Raw genomic sequence first — 21,299 nt, 5'->3', positions numbered from 1 at the left:
AGAGGGATTCCTGTTTGTGCAAGGACAGAAGCTGCTGCTTTATTGCTGCTGGTTTAATTCTGGGACCCGTTTGTGAGCTCAGAGAACTTAATGAACATCACGTCAAGTCCATCCACAAAAAGATTATACTCACAGAAAGTGTATCTAATCTAATCAAGTATTTGGTGCTTTTCATGAATGTGCAGATTTTCTTTTTCCCAAAGTATATTCAGATTTCCATCCTTTAGCCATAGGTGTTGTGTTAGAATATGCTGTTCAATTTCTCTGGTTTCCCTGTGTTGAGTTACTTGTGGCTCTGCTGATGAAGGTTTGCAGGGTTTTCCCGCACCAGCCTTCCCCACTCACTTTTCAGCTTTATCTGGAGGATTTTGGAGACATTAGGGCTCAGTTTTGTATGTGTTAATATGCAGGAAAAATAAAAAACCATTTGTTTCAAAACTGCCTGAGAGCTTTAGGTGTGAAGCTCCTGCTTAGACTTAGGGCTTTGAAAATCTCTGTCAATTTATGTAATATTTCGATGGAGATAGTGAGGAAAAAAAAAAAGCGCCAGTGCTTCTGTGGGAGGTCTCTGCCCAATTAATGCTGAATAATGGAAGGAGATGAGTGTGTGGGGTGCGTTACCCTCAGGATGGTTCTCCCGCCACCTGCGCCTTTTGAACCTTCTGCTTGGTGTCACCATGTCCCCTCCAGCCCTGGCCTGAGAATGACCACTGATATGTTCCCCATTAAAATGCACTTTGAAACAGAAAACAAAGACTGGCTTTTGGGAAGACATGGATGTACTTGGATGCCTTTAAAATCACCTCTGATGGTCTTTGAGACATGTGGTAGAAAGATATGTTTTGCTCCATAAATAATTTTCTTTCTTCCTACTTTGCTCTGTGTATAACCCTTAACTACTAAAACTTTCTGAGTAACTGACTGAGACCATAATAGTGATAATCTGCATTGAACAGGGTGAGGATTTCCACCTCTTTGTACAACACAGCTCCGCCTTCCTTTAAAATGAAATAACGGGACTGTACATTGAAGACTGTAGGAGTAGAAACCTCAGAAACAACATCGCTGGCATTACTCATTCCTGAAATGTCTCTATAACCAGAGTGCTTCGCTTTGACAATTTACTGCAGACTATTCAAATTACTTGCTGTTTTCCTATTATAAAATCCATACCCTGTTCATTCAAGTGAACATGCTCTTGAGCTTTCAAAACTGAGTTTTCTCTGAATTGCCTCAGTTCGGCAGAAAACTCATTCAGTGTAGTTTTATATACTGTGCTTGTTGAATAAGGAGGCTGAATGGTAGGCAATCATTTCTGTTGCAATCAGAGATATTAAGAATAAGTTCTATCTTTTTTTTTTTTTTTTTTCTTTTTTTCAAGTGAAAGAGATGCATTCCTGCCATTGTGGAGTACAACCGAGAGAGAACTGCGAGCTGAGTCATACACCTTGAAAATGAGAAGAAGGACGTAAAAAAGATGTCGAGATCAATAATTTCGTCTGGGTGTTTGGAATGACCAGCATCGCTGAGTGTCCCAGTGTCACCCAATGTCACCGATCACAATGAGGTACCATATGGGGGGTGCGGGTGCCACCCATCCATTGGGTTACTCTTTTGCTGCCTAATGCCTAAAGCTTTTTCTCATGAAAATGTTTGACTCAGCAGTTGAAAAACAGTAAAACATTTATCTTAATGGAAAACAACTTTAAAACCTTAACCAGATGGCTCCATGGGTTTTTGTGGCACCATAAAATTCAGGGGCTCAGTTAAAATCTGGACTTAAGGAAAATCATGCACAGGAACAGGTGTCAAAGCACAGGAACAACTACGAACTGAGTTTTCCTTATAAAGCTTGCTGGATTAACAGAATAGCATATGGTAAATTGGGCCTGAATTCTTAACGAGTTTCCTTCTACTGATGTGGTGGGTTCTAAGTAGGTGTGAGGCTCATACAAAGACTGGCTGTTCAGAGATACAAACTTCTGGCATTGCCATGCTCACATTGAGGATTGCCCTGTATTTATTTTTATTTTAAAATTTTGGTATTCAGGTCATAATTCCTCACTAGCAGCCAGGCCTGGAAGAAAGCAGAGGTCACAGTATAGCAGGACACTGTGCAAGTGTCTTGAGTCTCTAATATAAAATATGTAGGCTAGATGCTGAGCTCTGGTCCAGCTCTGAGCACACCACCTTTGTTTTATTTGTCACTCTATGTGAAGGATGTCTGCTCAAAGTCAAAGCCTGTTTAAGCTGCCCTGAATTTTCAGGGGCTGCTCCACTGCCCTCACTGCTGTATTTGTGCCTCAGAAGCAGTTCCTACTCTGAGGAAGGTCCATCTTCAATAATGTTGTAGTTCTGCACTAAAGAAGGCTGAAGCCAAGACGTCACCACTCCTGGGAGCAGTGACACTTCATGATAAAATAATATTTGTTCAGAGCTGCTGTGTAAAGCTTTTATCAACATGCTGTTTGAAGGATGTGGACTTGGCCCAACTATCATGTTTTTACTTATGAACTTTTGCTCTACTTTCTTTAACCCAGAAGAGACTATTGGAAGAAAAACACACTACAGAGTCTTTCTTGGATTGCCTGACAGCATCCTTAAGCTCTCGTCTAGGAAGTTTAAAGGACCAAACCCAGTTTGTTAGGCTGAGCCTTGTGATTAGTATTTAGTACAGAAAGGTAAAGATGCAAAGGTGTGCCTTTAAACATTAGATTCAGAATAAGCAAATGGCTGATCCTATGTTATCTCTGGGTGTCGGTTTTCATCCCTAGCTGGAGATATTGCTGGCAACTGCATCAAAATGTCCATGTTGCATAGATACTCTAGATGCAGCTGGCAAGAAACTGCAATTTCCATTTGGTGAGAAATTCAGACAGTGAAAAGACAAGAAAAGAAGTGTTGCCTGGAACAAGACGGGTAGCCTGGAAGGAAGCCAGAATTTTTTTTTTTCCACTCAAAACTCAACAGGCTTTTATTTGAGTTTCTTTAAAACTGACATGTTCATGGAGATTTCAAATAGGCATTTTCTGACAAGCCCCCTATTCCCCAAGCCGTACCTCCCTTAACAACCCAAGTTTGTCAGATCCTTTCCAAGCAGCTGTAGGCTCTTGTATATTCTGCACAGTTGGGACCCTCCCTCAAGTTATAGATACGGAGTTATATATACATTTTAAATTTTTGCACATGGCTACAAATCTCATCTACATGGATATATGCATATTTATTCCTGTAAGAATGACTGCAGTCAAGCAATTCTGGCTGATAAAACCTTCACATAAAACATACCCTTCTGTGATAAATAAAAACAAAGACTGCTCCTTTTTTGCTAATGAATCACATTCTGGAATCTCCTACTTCTCTTTTCTCAACCAGAACGTGTCCTTATATCCGAGCCTTTCAGAGCGGCTCTACCCTGCCTTGCAGTGTTCAAAGCTGGAAGATGTGCACTGTCATGAGTTCCCGGCATACTTTGGGAGCACAGGCCTGAATCACGTCCAGAGATGAAGAACCTAATTGAGCACAGATGTTGCCAGCTCATGTGCCCTGCACTGTCCCGGGGAGCCCGTCCCTGCCAGGTCCTGTGCTCCATCGGATACCACCGCCTGACCGAGATGGGGAGATGTCATGAGGATGTGCACCAAGGTACTCACACATTTTTTCTATGTTGTCACTTACTAAACTGCATTTTTTAAGATGCCATTAGCTGTGGGAAGTTAGCACTGCACTGGAAAGAGGTTTCCCCGTACCCAGGAAGTGTGCAGGTTCCTACACATTGTATGCTGATTGACAGCAAATCCTGATGCCATCTACAGTATCATAAATTAATTCATACAATGGTAAACCACAACAGCAAGGACACAGATCCCTCAGAGCCAAGACATGTCCAGCGGTGACATCCACCAGAAGCCCAGCAAGTGACCGCAAGATGCAGCTCATCGCTCATCACCAGGAGAAAGGGCCAAACACCAAATCAGCAGCAGCTGGTGTGCTGAGCATCCCTGTCTGGCTTCTGCATCCTATGCCCCTTGCATAGACTACAGAAATTAGTATATTAGCTATAGATATCCATGCACTGCTTCCCTGGCTTTTCCCAAGAACATTTCTTGGTTAAAATGTGAAACTTCAGCAAACCAATCAATGCACATTATATATATTGAAATATTCGTCATTCTCATTTCTACGTGAAACCCTGGATTTTGTTGGTTAAACAAACCGGAGAGTGTCAGAGCAGCTTCTCCTCTTAAGTGGGCTTCTCACATTTGTGGAAACACTCATTAATGCAGAAATCCCCCTAAACAGTAGGCACATAGGCAATACACTATCAGAAAAAATATACTTGCATTTTGCATAGTGGTTTGGAGAGTAGAAATCAATGGACTAAAATTACCTATTTTCTAATCCTGTTTTTCAGCTGATAGAAAGTAGCTCTTTTGATATTAAATGATGCATTTATGCAGCAAGCAATGAATAACATACTTATGAATTTACTGTGTTTAAACAGTCTCCTGAAATGATATAGTCTTTAAATATTCAGAATGTCACTGAGCACACACTGTGAGTTATTTGAAACATGCATTTTACTTAAACAGAAACATTTACCTAATTCCACATATTTACCTTGAAGATGCAGCTTTCACAGAATGATTTGGAAATGGAAAGTTAACTTGTTTGGAACAGCAGATGAATATAATACTTTAAAGGCAGTTATACCCCCGTGCAGCCAGTATATAATTCTGAGCATTCCTGGTTTAAGAACCCGCCTTGCCCTACTGCGTGTTCCTACAGCAACACATCGCATGCTGGATAACGTGCAGATGCATAATGCTGGGCAAATACGTAAACTCTTCCTTTCTGGCAGAGAGAACTATGCTGAGATTTAGCTTCTGCCTGGAGTTCTGAAATGCGACACAAATGTCCATAATACTTCATGAACATAAAGCTTTACAACAGTTAACAAATAAGATTGACATATTGATTTTTCTTTTCTTTAGAGACAAAATTAATGGAAAGAAATAATGCCATAAATTCTAAGATTCAGATTCCTGCCCCGTGGATTTTCCTTATGCAAGTCATTTCTCGATTAAAATGGGAATTTCAACTATGTAAGAACACAAAAACGATGGGGAGGGGAGAGGGCAACATGTTTCCTATGAAGCACATAGAGCCTGCTGGATATTAACTATTATTTGGTATTCTGGCATATTATAATACAACATACTGGATACATACTATAATAAAACATACTAGATAGGCAGCAAAGCACATCAGGGAGAAGTGGAGTTGAAGGAGTTGTCCAACCTGCCTATTCAAACATTCGCTTTTGTTCCTGAGAAAATAAAATCACAGTCCTTCTGCCTCCAACTCCCGATTTTTATAAAAGTGCCTCATATCATGTGGAATCATTAATTAAAGAAAATTCCTCAATTATTCTCTCTGACCTGTCACTGTTCCTTATTTAGTCAGTGTTAAGAATTCGGCAGCATCTTCAAAGGTATTTCAAGACGCTGCCTGTGAACTAATTATGCTGAAGGATGAAAGATTTGTAAGTAACTACAGCTCCTGGCAGGGGCTGACAAAATAGACACTAACTGTGGCCCCAATCTTTTAACTTTGCAGCTAATTCTACATGCTTTAAGCATTGCCACTTAAAATTGAGAAAGTAAACCCCCAGCTGTAAAAAAGGGCTCCAGCACAGGAATGCACAAGTTTATCACTGTGCTCTCAAGCACAGCGTTGGTTTTGCATTGGTTATAAATCCATAATGAAATTTTACACGTGCATCTTATAAATAATTTTTAACAAAAGAAGGTCAAAACAGCTGATTAGAGTAATCATACTGAATATTGGAAGGAAAATTCATGAGACAAAAGGTCTTTCGTATGCACCAATTTCAATGCTGACAGAGTTTACACACTATAAAAGAAAGAGAAAAAGTTGGAACCTCATAATCAACACCAAATTTCACCTGTTTAGACAGGGGTTAATAATATTTCTCTTTGGCTACCTACTGCTTAAGCACCACTGAGAAAATAGGTGCCTGATAAGCAAAGTGACCTATTGGAGTCAGAGGCAGGTTTAAGAACCTTAAGATGCCAGTGAAACTTTCCTTTTACACGACTCATTCCATATACCTATACTTGTAAAAACTAATAACCATGAGAAAGAATTCTTGAAGATACTGTGCAGAGCTGGACTAAAATCTCCACTGAATGTGGTTTCAAGATCTTTGGGATTACTACAGATTCTTCACTTTCTACAAAAGGAACTTCCTAGTTTGGGCTTTAAGAGAGATCCTGGAAAACACTACCAGTGAAGATAACGTTGAACATCCTGTCAGTCATTTACCTTGATTTTTTGGGAGATCCTTGGCCTGCAATTCTCCCTCATCTATCTGCAGTTAAATATTGACTCCATTTTGGGTTTTTTCGTCACCTTTGGCTCAACACTGGAACACTGGAGAAGGATCCGTCTCCTGGCAGCAAAACCTTTTCCAGGAAAAACATCCATTGATGCCACAAAGGTGTAAATTATTGTAGTAATTAACCAACTAGCTGCAAAGCCCAGATTAAGTAAGAAGGAGGGTGATGCTCTGTATTTTGACTGATGCAAGACACAAGGAAAAAGGAGTTTCTAGATGATTATCCATCTTTTGTGTTCCTGCCCCTGCATGAGGGAACGCAGAGCAGATAAATCCGACAGGCGCTGCTGCTAAAGCCTCCCAAGATGACTTTAAAGACCGTTGCACATCTTATTTTACTGTCATAAGCAGCTACAGACAAATACACTGGGGTTTCTGCCACCATCTCCCACCCCAACCTACTGTCTTCTCTGCTGGTGCTGCAGCACATCAGGGACTCCCCGTTTCTCACACTCTGGAAACTTTTTAATTGTCTCTGAGCTGTATTACTGGGTAGCAACAGTGACAATATTATCCGGCTATTTACCAGGCTAAAATTAGAAAAGTAGAGGTACTAGCACAGCATTATTTAATTACATAAGGCAAACAGAACATTTCAGTGGCAATGCCACTGCTGATACCAGTGCTGATTTCCAGGAGGAAGGACACAATTTTGAGAGCTTTTCTTTAAAAATAACCCTTCCTGTTGTCTTTCAGGGAAACAGATGTTGTTTTTCATTTGCACACTGTCCTCGGAGTTCTTTCCTCAGTCATTTGAAGTTGGATTGGCTCATGTAGTTTCATATCTATTGCAACTCTCGCTTCTTCTAATTTTTTCCTCTGTTGTGTTCAAAGGCTTTCAGAGTCTCAATTTCCTACTGTATTTTGGAAAAAGATCTCCCTATTTAACACTGTGCTCTCAGAATTAAGACAGGGATCTTTATAAAAGGGTGCTATTCATTTCCATTCCCTCATCTCCATCCTGTTCACAGTGGCTTAAAAAAATACAAATAATTTTGCTCGTTTGTTGGAAATTTCTGCAGCCACCAAGAACTGAAATACATCTCAAAGCCATATTACTTGAACATCAATTTTTTAGAATGAGAAAAGACTGTGTTTCAGTGTTGTAGCACTTACCTATGGAGATTAAACCCCAAAACATTACTCGGGTCCATTCCAGTTGTAACCGCACAGTACAAACCATCAGTCCTCAAACAGAGGAACAGCATCACACCAAGGGGACTTCTCAGACAAGTACAAATCCCAAAGTTAAACCACACACAGACCAAGGTTCTCCTATCACTACTTTGCACAATTGCCATATCATCCACAATTCTTTTCTTCTTCCTGGCTTCTGTTAGCTATAAAAATACTTTCTTAGCTTACTTTTCCTTCCCAGGACACATGGGAAGGCAGACAGGCAGGCTATGCACAGCAAGCATCTCTGCAGAGGACACCAGAGATTGCCCTTCCTAAGTCCTTTAATTAAAAGCACCAAAGATTTATACACTTGTCTTTCTGCTTCTGAATGTTTCAAGGTGGGTGGATCAGTCTGCTGCCTAGTTGTTGGTTTTGTTTTTTTTTTTTAACTCTGTTTAATCTGCATCTTTAAGTGGGGAATAGATGATCTCAATTGCTATGGCTTTCTGGTGTAGTTTTTCTAGTCTTTTTAGCTTAATTAGGAAATAAAAGTACATGTCACACAGGTTTTGCCTGAGGAAAAAATCATGACTTACCCCTTCCGAACCCCTGGGAGAGTGGCTGAGAACGCTGACACAGGCTGACCCGGTGCCACCCTCTGACAAGCCCTGTGCAGTTCAATAGCCTGTGCTGACCGGCCCCCCACGGGTGTCCTGCTGGGCAGCACCAACGGGAAACCTCAGAGAAAATGGGGAATCACCAGGAACAGTCAGGTCAAGCACAAGGTCAGGCTTGTCAGCTTTCCAGGAACACCTGCTGGCACCCTAAACTGAGACAGACCTCCCAATGGGGTCTTGGATCCAGACTACAGGTCCTTCAGCGATGAGACAGCTTTGTAAGCCTCAAACCAACGTTCATGGTTACAGCAACACCAGAGAAGAGTCAGGTTACCCCAAAACCACAGCAATTGCATCACCCTGCGCACACCCACTGCATCGCCCTGGGCAGAGAATGGGTGGGAGAAAAACGGAGATGCAGGGAGGGGTTTTCTCAAAAGGGGACATTTAAGAAGACGACAACAGATGGAGCCTGGAGGGAACACAAACCAACGAATGCACAAAGACAAGAAGGAGACAGTCCAGCACTACCACAACCACGCTGCCCATTCGCAATTCCGGTTATCGACATGGCGATGCATCGGTGATGGGTCCCTGAGCAAAAGTACCCAACCAGACTGGGTGAACGTGTGTGGTACTGACCTGGGCTCGAGACAGGACTAGAGGTAGTAGGCTCAATAATTTCTACAAAAAGGGAAAAGGAAAAAAAAAAAAGAGAACATTTGGGAGTTAATCACACATGGAAGACAAATACAGAATGAGACAGCAAACAGTCATGCAACAGACACGACAATTTTATTTAACAACTGGGCTGGTGGTCACAGGCCTGTGACAAACACATGATCACCCAGAGTTCTCTGCCTGGGACTACACACCAGTGTCCCCCTTTTCCCAGCAACCTCACTTGAGTGTCACCAACATACAACATCGGGACCATCACACGCAGAATACACCAATATTTTTGCCTGCCCCCTTGGCAAAGCCACCCGTGGGGCTCTCAAGCTCCAAACCATTTCTCCTGCTGAAACCTGCCTAGAGAAAGGGGGTTTTGCTCTTGTCATTGAAAGTAGTTTCACATGAGGAATATGGGTCAAGGTAACAATTTTGAACAAAGAATGTTTTTAAGTAATAGTTTTGTGCTTTAGTGAACTTTTTAAAATGCGTGTCTTTTTAATTATTGAAGGCCTTCCAGAAGACAACATTTATCAAAAACATCAAAGACATTTTGAAGATGTTTACTTCACCTGGGGTAACCAAAACAAACAACAGAAAAATTAAAAGAAGAGCACAATGCTCCTGCATTCAGTCTAAAGAAAAAAAATAATCACCTGTGGCTTTTCGTTATAATTTCACTTTAAAATTCACTATTGTGTGCCTTTTTATTAGCTTTGAATAGTGCTATGCAAAATGAAATACCAGTCCCAATCAATCTTGCACAGAAGCAAGCTACTATCTCAATGCAGCAATTCAATACTCTTAATAAAGAATATTTAACAAAATTATCAAGCACAAAAGATCGTTGACCATATCTTGACTATAACAAGAAACTAATGAAAAAATATGTGAGAGAGTTGACAACAATGGATGTGCAGGTAGCAGCTGAACGTGCTCCACTCACATCCAATTGTGCATTTTTCCCCCTACAATTACTTTTCAGGTTAATATGATACAAAAATTATTATAAGCAAAATAACAGACAAATATTTTCCCAAACAAAAAGTTATGAAGTTTCTTTACCAAATTAATGATGCTAAGAATTCTGCTAATATAGATGAATGTTTCCTTTCTTAAAAATATTTATTGGACATCTTGACAAATACATCATTGTCATTGATAAATTCAAATGACATTTTTAAACTAAAATGGAATTTCAGCTGTATTACTCCAGCTTTATGTTTTTCTTTGTAATTTAAAATCCATGAAAGCTGGTGAAACCCTGAGCAGTCTTTAGCATAAAAAAGGTTTATAGCTAAGTATGGAGGTTCCCTACCCCTGTGCAGGGGCAGTTGATAAATTACATCCCGCTTCTAATGTATAATTATCACCTTTGCTTCAAACGCATTGTAAAATGATGACAAAAGTTATTTTCCTGGCTACCCTAAAATAACAGAATCCTTTTGTTGTGACTTTAGGAGTCAATCCTTCTTGTTGCTATGGTGTCTTATAAAGGAAAAGGTTCCTCTTGCTGTAGAACAACAACAGTCTTTGCAACAATCAAGTAAATTAACATACTGAATGAGTACACTCTTAATAAGAGGAAAAATACCATGCCCAAACCAGGAGGGATTTTACTAGAACTGTGAGTCTTCTGGAAACATTGGATCTAGACTTAATTGTAGGTGCTTAAGGTAGCATAAAGTCACAGCATCGTAGTATCACTGAGACTGAACACAAAGGCACTAGTATCATGTATTATTCTTGCAGAAGTCTGATTCTTTAAATACATTATTAGACCAAGGAATTGGAAAGATGGATAAATTTCTAGTTTTGAGTTCTAAAACTCTTTGCAAATGTTTATTCATTAAATTGTTCAGGTCTAGAGAGGGAATACAAAACCAGCTCGTTTCCCTAGAAGCACGCTAGGCTAGTTCATGAAAATTAAAATATATTAATGTCTTAGTAACACTGGGAGGCAGTGATGTATAGGAAAGAATGGCAGTATCTGTGCTTGATTTTTCTGGGATCCTAATTCTACAATATCAGGATCACTCAAATTTTCAAGGGCAGTTGTGGAAAAAAAAAGCATGAAAGCGTAATAGAAAAATAGATTGGTTTCATAAAGCAGAGGAAAAGCTTTGTGTTCACATCACCTCCTTGTCTGCCCTTTCCTGACTTGTGCCGCCTGTATTGCTGCTGCAGGATCCTTCACCTTCCAAATCGTGGGTTCTGCCCAGGCAAGCCTGAGCCAACGGCATCTCAGTATTTTTAAGCAGAGCTTAATTTTTTCTAAAGTGCATACAAATGTACATTTTGAGCCTTTTAAGGTTCAGCTCTCTTTACAGATGCCCCACTGACCGTAAGGTGAATGTTGGGGATGCTGCCAGGCATGTCACAATGGAAAGCAGAATGTCACAGCGACAGTTTGGGACGAGTCTGGAATTAGAAGACCCTGTCCTGTCATTTTAGAGGTGCTGCCACACACTGCTAATCAGGGAAGCCATGAAGTGACCTCTGGAGCAGGGTTGGGACATCCAGGGACTGGTGATGGTCACCGTCTGGGGCTGAGGCTGCATCCCTGACTGGGGTGGCTTTGAGAAGAAAAAGGGAGAAGGCTGGGAGAAGCTCAGGAGAACTTTGCAACTGTGTGTAGGAGAAGAAAGAAAACAAAGCAAACATAGACAAAGGACAGCAAATAGAGTGCTGCATCCTACCCTGGGATGGAGTACAGAGAATTAAGAGATAAAAGCGTGGGTTAAACTAACTGTCTGGGTTAATATTACCTTGAGAAAGGTAAAGACTTGGGACAACACAAGGAAACCTTTTTATCTGCAAAGTCAGGTTTTGATAAGGACAACTAGAGTTTTTAAACAGAGAAATGCACCTCCAGGTCCTGGTGTACCAGCCCAGTGCTTGTGGGGGTGAGGAAAGGGAAATGCGGGATAAGGTGTACGGGTTTCTGTACCACATTGTCATGGGAAGAAATAAAAGGCAATGCTCTTTTAAATCAGTTTTGGTTGTTGGTGGTGAGCATATGCTAGATCTGGCTGCTGGAAGTAAGCTGAAGTTAGGGTCAGCAGTTGAGGGAGTTTAAATAAAATGGAAGAATAAACCCACGGACTTGCAACTAGAGCTCCAATCCTCAAATGAGAAACCTTGGAGAATTTAAGCTATGAAAGACGGCTGGGACAAGGAGGTGCAGCTTAATGTCAAGGACATTTAGTGTTGCCTTTTACCAAAAGGAAAAAGATGGGATCTAGACATTCCTTACTGATCCCAGGCAGACAAAAGCTTGCAGAGAAAACCTCTTAAAATGGGAAACCACCTCATGAAAGGTGACACAGCACAAGGTGGACGATTAGAAGGAACAAAAAGAACTGGCCAGAAAGAAGCTATGCTTGGGAAGCCCAACAGAGCAGGGCTGGAGTGGGAGCTGCCCCGATACCCTGGAAAGGAAACAGCAGCAAACCTGCTGCAAAACTCTTCAGCCTTGAAGGTATCTTAAGGAAAACGGAAGCACCTCTGTTCACAAAGGTAGGGTAGAGAAATTGAGCATGGAGCTAAGAATAATTTTTTGCTTCAGTTTCAGTGAAATCTTAAAAGATGGCATTCTGAATAACAAAATGGAAATGGAAATTGCCAGACCAAAGTTAAAGCAAAATTCAATCAGCTCAGGATACTCAGGGCAGAGGGATTTAAATATGTTTGCACATAAAATTACCAAAACAACAGTAATTTAATGGGGATGGGAAGACAGCAGGTACAGCAGGACAGAGAATTACGGATATGTTCAAGGAGGGTAAGCACACACAGCAACAACTTCATGGCATTCGGGCCTTAGAAAAATATAAGATGGAAGGAACTAATAAAGTATACAGGCAAGTAAAAATAAGCAAGTAAATAAAGACTGGCTATTAGTTTACCAGAGGCCAATTACATGTGATTATTTGCCTAGAAAATTTCCTAGTGTATGATTAAAGAACCACGTAATTCACCAGCTCCTGTTGGCATGAACAGATGGGTATAAACCAGGAGCAAATGCATTTGGAAACCAGTTCCTTCCAGGAGCAAACTCCCATAGTTTATGGAAGGGATTACAGGACAGAGCAGCCTGCGGTACCAGGGGCAGAGGTCCACCAACCCTGGTGTCCTCCCAGTCCCGGCGCCCAGATAGCGTAAACCAACCTTTTTTTAACCAAGAAAATGCAAAAAACTGAGCAAAAGTAAACAACACATTGCTTCAGTCTGTTCCTGCAGAAAACCAGCCTACGAGCCTCTGCTTCTCAGATAAATCCACACCAACCCCAAGGCAGGCACCCACCTCCTCCTCCCATCTCCCCAACCACCAGAGCAAAAAGCTGACACGGAATTGCCCACGGATACGTGCCGGGAATTTTTCATCTCTTTCCATTTAAAAATGCACAGACGTTACAGTGACAGATGCCTCGTTACTAGTTATAATTATTCTTTGGTTCAAACACCCTTTTCCAGGAGTTGTGCCTGGTCCCTCACCCGCCCCTGCTGACAAAGCCACTTCTCCGCTCACAGACTTGGAGTCCATCAGCCTGTGGACGGAGTATCGCGACCCACACATAGCTCCAGGTAATTACACTCAAAAGTAACTGCTAGGGCTTCTCCAACAAAGAGTATTTTCCAAAATATGTTTTCTCCTGTGAAATTTACTACTTCAGTAACACAAACAATTTCACTATTAAACTGCAGTCTGTGGAAAGGGTTCAGAAATGTAACAGATCTCAACCTGCTGCACAATGCTTACAGTTACAAACCATTGCAGTCTCAGAGGGATCTGCCAACAAAGGAAAAAAAAAGCACAAACTACTAAAATCTCAGTCTGCACTTGCAAATACTGCAAGTTTTCACGCATTGCAAGTTTAAGATAAATTTTAACTAACAAGAAATTTAGTAAAACCAAAAATCGCTCATGACGTGTAACAAAGATGCAGTAGCTGAAACTTCTTTGGTGTTGCAAGTTAATTTATTTTATTTGCACAGCACTAGCACAGTCACAGTCTGTCCAAGAAGGGAGAGGCAATGATGAAGATACAAAAAATATGAAGTTTGAAGGAATCTGGAGCACCACGGGACCACACCAGATGCACGCCTTCCTTCTCCTCTCTCGCAGAGTCCTGGTATGAAAACAAAGGAGAGAAGAGTGGTCATTACTGAGAAAAGAGCGGTCATTATTGAGAGAAGAGTGGTTGTTATTTATTCTCATTCCACTTCCTTCACCTGTGCCCCCACATCAACTTTTGACAACATTCCCATTTCTGGTACTTTGCCAGCCCCCCCAGTCTTCATCTGCTGGTTTCTGTCTCTGCATTTTATATAAGAGAATTTAGTAACTTTTCTCATAATAAATTTGCAATGACAAGACACATGAAGCAACTGGACTCAGCACTTGGTGTTCTTAGCCTGTAGAGATTGTTTTGCCCTGAAGTAGTGATCTTCAAGGCAACTGAAAAGAATGCTTCTCTGTGGATGATACCACTTCTGAAGCCCAGTTCTGCTCTAAATGTTCTAATTAATTTCATATTAACAATACTAAAAATATAAAATATATATATTTTCCCAGCATATGAAGACTGTAAGAATATCTTTACAAGTGAAGGTCTTTAAAACCCACAAAGCATAGACTTGTTGACATTGAACCAATCCAATACTGCTCCATGTTGAGAGAGGGACCAGCCCAGAACTCCCCAGTTCCATCCCCACTCACCAGCATCTCCGGCTGTGGCCACACATTCTGCTGATGCTGGAGCCGGTGGAAAATGTTGGGTTGTCACTCTCAGGGGATGTTAATGCCTCCGGAAGGACCATTTTGATCCATTAGGGAAGGATAGTTCTTCAGCAATGTAAAAACGATGATGCCCTTTGCAGTCTCGTGGAGCCTTTTCCCAGCACAAGCACCAGCCCATCACTGGGGCCAGTAAAGAACAGTCACGAGTTAAGCTGTGAACCCAGCTTGTGGTCACAAAGATATCTTATTTTATCACTCTGCAGCTGGTCCAAAATGAAATTGTTTTGGTTGTGCAATTGATAGTTTTAGGAGGATATTGGTATTAAAAAAATGAAAAATATTCTTTATTATGAGTAAAGCCATATGCCACACTCTAATCCTGTTTTTCAGAATAAAAACCAATGTTATACAAATCTGAGATATAATTTAAATCTTTGTATCTTTCACTATTATGGTGACAGAAAGTCTAACTTATTTTCCAATAACCATGATGAATAGAAACTATGAAATGTTTTAATTGTTTTCTGTAGCCCTCAACATTGTAACATTGCTTTCTGCCATTCTTCAGATATTTTGATCCCATATGTGAAATGACTACTGGTACAAACTCCGGTTGCCTTTAGCTAAAAAGTTATATTTCTTGAAATCCCATTTTATGATGTGACACACACAAGAGCACAGAAATCCATTCTGCTCAATATTATTTTCTTGGGAAGACTGAGAAGTGCGGTACAAAAATCAAGAAAAGACACACCCTTAATTTGACAAAACCACAGCACTAGCATATATTCTAGTTTTTTTCTTTCTAACATTAATCTACTTTCTTCTAGTATTTTGCAGTCTAGTTATTAATCATCAACACTCTAAACTGTTTCCCAATTTAAATTCAGTTTAAAATCCCACGAGTTTTCTTAAGATAAATACAAATGATTTGAAAAGGGATGATTAGATATTCATATTTACTGTCGAATGACATTTACACACACGATGTGAGAGAAAGCACAACTTTATGAGATATTTTACTAGAGGATGGGGGTAGGTGCTTACTCAATATCAATAACATCTTATCTAATGTGAGCATAATTTCCAGACCTGAGGAAGCCGAACACACCCACAGATCAAGAGAAGAGCGTTTTGTAGCAGGAAAGTACAAAACACTTGTTTCACTTGAGTCTGCAGCAGAAAAATGGTTGGATTTTGCTGTAGTAATATTTAGAATTCTCATGTATTGGAGGAATCAATAACTGGCCCAAAATACAACTGGCAATTAAATACTAACACATTGATTAATTAAAAAACCCCTTGCAACTATTTTCATTTATGACCTTTGATAATTAACCAGGCTTATTTAATCTTATCTCCCCTAGGCTTTATCAGCTTTGTTAAATATTAAAGATTCATTTTGAAATAGAGGTCTTTAAGCCCAGGTAAGCCAGAGACTGAGTACAATGGTAAAGGGAAAAACATATTCAATAATAAATCTTTTGGATGGAAAGTGTAAGTGGATTGGATAGAGACATGACCTTAATTTATTCTGTGTCTTACCATTAATATTTCGCAATTACACTTTGAGCTCTTTTACAGGTTTGAGTTATTGCACCTTAATTGCCTGGTAATGGTTTATTTTATTACAGGATGCTAAGTATCAAATAACTCAATGTCTACAAGACAATAAAAAAAAAATACGTAATTATTAACCTTGAATTGAAGACCTGAAATTGCTGAGCAGTTTACTCACTCCATCCTCCAGCAATCCTCACTGCTCTATACCTACAGTACTTGCTTTTTCTTGAGTTTTTCAATAAATACTCAAATATTTTGAAGGCTGTAGAAAACCACATTACTGACACATTTAGTGCATTCCTGTTAAAGGAATCCAATGACATTTGGTATAAGAGCACTCCATGAAATCCATTTCTGTGGAGTAGCCGCACATGCTCTTGTCTGGCAAGCAAAAAGTAATGGGATGAATTTAGAGTTTTACTTAAAATTCTAATGGAATTTGATTTTCTTGTTAAAAAAAAAAAATCAACAAAAAATACTAAAATAACACATTGCTTTTACTCTGAAATCTACTAAAGTTTTTTTATTTAATTAATTTTTAAAGAAGTTCCAGAAAGAATCGTCATATTTTATGTAGGATTAACTATTTTATGGAGTAAAAAACAAATATTTTAAATTTAACTGGGGGGAGGGGGAGTGAACCACTAATAAGGAAAAATTATATTTCCATTCAAAACATTAAAAACAATACTTAAAACAAAGTTACGCATTTGATATTATTACCAGTAAGAAAACACAGTTTCCGTCCCAACTACCAGAACAGTTTTGCATATATAACACGTTGGTACATGCTCAAGGCTTTTCCTTTCACAGGAATGCCTTGAGGGAATGAATAAATCAGGGAAATCTATTCCAGGCAAAGGAATTTGGCCAAAAGTACCCATTCATATTGCTGTTTGCTTTTTGAGCATCACAAAAATATACCCACAGGTTTACGGTCCTCATCACTGGTATATCTTTGCATGAGTATTTACAAGCACTAAACTATTCAAAAAGTAAAAAATAAAGTGCAACAAATTTCAAACAACAAAATTAAATTTGAATAAATGAATAATTCAAATTTTCAGCTTTGAAAATTAAATTTAAACAATGAAACTGACTTAACTCTTTGTACAGCTACATAAAGATTTCTTTTTTCCAAAGAAACTGAGGTCTTTCCATGCAGTTTATGAAATATAACAATTTTTGAAACACAGAAAACCTCAGACAGCACTTTTGCACCCTAAGAAATCCCGCAATTGCGCTCGTTTGATCTCAAATGCAAAAGCATTTCTCTCCGCGCTGTGCATCCAGTTACAAGACACAGTCGAGTATTATCAAAAACCCAATAAAGGCACAACTCATCGGCAGTCTCTGCAAACAACCTGCATTTGTGAAGTCTGCCATGTGCTTTGCAATTTTTTTCCTGTAACTTTTATCAGAAATGTGCTACGGAGGATACGACTGATGAAATTCCCATCCCCTGCATACTTGAAGCATCTCGATTAACAGTTAATGGTTGGACTTGATGATCTTCAAAGTCTTTTCCAACCAAAATGATTCTGTGACTCTATGATTTTTCAACGCACAGCTGCAGCCAGACCCATGGCAGCCCATGTGCCCAAAAGGAAAAGAAAAAGCCATTTTAACCAGTTAAGGGACATTTTTTGAAAAGTTCCTGCTCTATCCAACCCACCCCTGTGTTGCCCGAGTGCCTGGCTCAGCATGGACCTCGGGGTTTGTCCTTCAGCCCACTGTTCCCTCCTGGGGACACACACTCTGCCAAGCAGAGATTCATGTCAGAGGAAAAACCTTAAAGTAAATTGCATGTTTCTAATTAAAACAAATGGAGGAAAATGAATGGCTCTGTTCATGGAAGAGAAAATAGAGCATTTTAGGAGTTTTCTGGAAATGATCTCTAAATGCTTAACCAACCTTTCTTGCTCTTCTAAACCTAGTTTACAGAACAGCACTGCAAAAAAACCAAATTGCAGAATGGACAAAGAAACGGGACTGACAGAAAACTCAGTGCCAGCGACAGACAGTAAACTCAATGCCCAGGGTGCTCCACTGAACTGAACTTTGCGGGTGTCAGGGGGCTAATGAGGCTGCTAATGAGCCTGCCCCAGGCAGCAGAACCTGGGCCAAGCAAACTGAGAAACTGATTGAATTTCTATTTCCTATCAACATTTTAATTGTGCCAAATCACAAAAGTTAAATGAAATACAATGTTTTAATTTAGTTTTTCAGGTTATAGAATTATAAAGAATAAACAATATTTGCTCATTAGTCCTTATTTCCTGTCTCAGATTTCTGCTGCTTTAATGATTTTCACAGTTGTTGAGACCATAACAAAATGAAGAAGTGACAAAGTAGTCTGCATCCTTTTAGCTTGGTCTTTCATTTATATGTATAAATAGGAAGCTCATGAATAATGTAGATCTGGAAATCTGTTAGCATTTCTGCTGTTCAGAAATATACGATTAGCTTTGCTCCAACTTCCAATAATTATATTCTTGTTCTCAGAGGTCATTCTTTACATCTGCACAACTGTCACTATATTTCTGAGAGTAAAGAAGGTAAAATACACATTAGAGATACAGCACAACTTGTGCCATGCCATGACCTCCTTTCTGGGCACACAGCAGCACGCCCGCAACTGCTAATGCTGTTAAATGGCTTTTTCTCTGTAATATCTTGCCACGCTAAATTATACTTACATGATATAGCTTTTTTAAAAAATATTTTTTTATTATTATCATTTTTTTTTAACGAACCTCTGCAAATACAGAAATGCCAATGACACTGTTCTGGTGCAGCCAGAGGAACCAGAATTGCGTTGTGCATTTATGCTTTAGCTGACATGAATAGTTCATTCCACTGGAGCAGAGCACAATTTCCAAATAAATCTTATTAAAGAAGGGTCAGACAGGGAGCCCCCCTGTGAGGGTGCAAGTCCTCGTACATTAGAGCCACATTTCCAGCCCTGCGAACATGGGCATAGACAAGACTTGACAGAATAAAACTCTTCTCCTCATTTATAGACATTCCTGCCTGATCTCTGCATTACCAGTGTGTTTAATGTAAGCACCGCCATCCTCATGATCGTTGTATATACATAATACTCGCCTAGAACTAGATGCTGCTCTGATATTTGCTTTCACCGGCACAGCAATTTGTGAATAAGTTATTTAATAATTACAGCGTAATTATAGTTCTACCGATCCCTGATGAACTGAAATCCACAGACAATGCCTATCAAATGAATCATTACAAATCTCTATAAATTACATGGTGAAACGTGCCAATGTCATGATGAAATTCATAAAACATCTAAAATCTCTGAAAAAGGAGACTTAATTAAGCTGGAATTACGGCTGCACATCTCTATCTGGAGTTTAGAAAGGAGCACATGATGAGATTTGACTTTGAACTTTCCAAGAGTAACAGAGAGTCACATAATGCCACAAGTCAGATTAAAAAAGAGAGAAACACAACACTGAACCTTAATGTGGATTATTCCAGTTACAAATGAGTTAGAGAGAAACACAACTGGTTTTCATTTGGTAGAGATGTGTGTCGGAAAATAGGTGTAACAGGCAACAGTGCCCAGCTGAACTATAGAACAAGTCATCATGCAAACACCCAAGGGAAGGAAACGCGTTTATTGCCCGGGGAGCTATTAAATCTGAGATCAAAGAACAGAAGTCTGCTGCAAATAGCCTACAAGAACACAGAGGCTCCAAGCACGCACATCAGTGTGTTAAAATAAACAAAATAACGTGCTTCTCAGAGGACTGACTTATCATCTCCCGCAAGGGATTGAGATATATCAGCCCGCAATAGCTGTTGTCAGGCTCAACAGCTTTTTCCTGGTCAAGGCAGTGAAATTTTAAGTATTATATTACCTCTTGCTTACATATTGGGGCCCTGCCTCAGAAGCTGGCACCCGAAGCAAGGACGAGCTGGCCAAGGGGGGGCAGCCAGGCTTTGCTGCTGCTCATCTAACATAGAATTAGCACAACTCGTTAAGGTCGGAGTCCTGCTGCAGCTCACAACCTTGTTGCACACATTAACTACTGTGACCATATTATACACATACCATTAGTATGCAAGAACTTAACGTGTTATTTCTGGAAGCAGAAATATATTCTTCTCCATTCCGGATCCCAAAGGCACCTGAGCCTGTCTGAGCTAAGTTATTGGGGATGTTAGGAAGAAAACAGCCTGCAGCTGCACCTGCAGCCCCGGCTCAGCACAGTGCCCACAAAGACCCTCTCACCATCACCTCTCACTGCTTTAATATGCAAAACAAACTGGATACTTCTAATATACTGAAAATGAAATAAATCTTTATCTGCAAAAAGGCAAACGGGACTTTTCTTAAATGCAAACCACTGCAAATCACCTCAATGCAATCCAGAAGTGCGAGCAGCTAGGCACAGGACACAAGGGAGGGTTAGACCCAGGCCAGTTTTCATTGATGCCAACTACACACCCCACTTGGAAAGCAAGATAATAAAATCGAACCAGCACAAAATCTCTGGTTTTGTTGAGCTTTGCAGGAAAATGTTCATTGGAACAGCAGAAAGGGAGTTTTACATGTGAGCTGCATCTGTTTTGACTTTTTTTTTTTCCTGTGGAACAGACCTGAGGATTTCAGCTCACTTCTTTAACCCTGAGGATAAATCCCTTTGATAAACTCACCAACTTTCATTGCCAAAATAATTTGGGTGGCTTTCCCCCCCCCCCACCCCCTCTATTGAAAACTGTTGCAGAACCCAGCAGTTCTCAGGGTCAGAAATCCTCCTCTCAGCCTGGATTTACACATGACAAATTCAAACCCGTTCATTTTGAGGCCAGCTTCATCCCTCAGCCAGAGCTGTGATTTTCCCAAGCAGCGCGTTATTGCATTGCTTTGCATGTAGAAATAACCGGCTCCCAGCCTTTGCTTTGCTTGATATTGTGCAAATATTTATTCAATTGCGCAATTTCCTTTCACTCCATCCTTGCCTGCAACACCACATCAGGTGCCAGTTGCAAAATCCTGGGCAAACTGAGCACAAATGAAGCATCGACAAATGAAGCATCGTTAGCAGCTCTGTGATGAGCTGATACACTAAGAGAAAATGTATGAAAATATTATTTTTGTTTAAGAAAAATCTACAAATGGGGAGCAATGGTT

General features: G+C 40.0%; 1 protein-coding gene across 3 annotated transcripts in view; it reads right to left on the bottom strand.

Annotated features, from left to right (window-relative positions):
* Positions 1 to 21,299, bottom strand: part of NEGR1 (neuronal growth regulator 1) — a 245,675-nt gene that overhangs the window by 37,707 nt on the left and 186,669 nt on the right. Inside the window, exon 7 of one of the 3 annotated variants that reach the window (XM_065071912.1) lies at positions 8,800 to 8,841. The exons of 1 other annotated variant lie outside the window; for it this stretch is intronic. In XM_065071912.1, coding sequence (XP_064927984.1) covers positions 8,800 to 8,841 — 42 coding nt within the window. Of the gene's footprint in view, positions 1 to 8,799; positions 8,842 to 14,595; positions 14,753 to 21,299 lie in introns of those variants that run through there. One more of the 3 variants, XM_065071913.1, reaches the window with a different exon arrangement.

Source organism: Columba livia, chromosome 8 (assembly GCF_036013475.1).
Source record: "Columba livia isolate bColLiv1 breed racing homer chromosome 8, bColLiv1.pat.W.v2, whole genome shotgun sequence".
Classification (NCBI taxonomy): domain Eukaryota; kingdom Metazoa; phylum Chordata; class Aves; order Columbiformes; family Columbidae; genus Columba; species Columba livia.
Note: the sequence above shows the minus strand (reverse complement) of the source record. Positions and strands in the feature narration are given on the sequence as shown.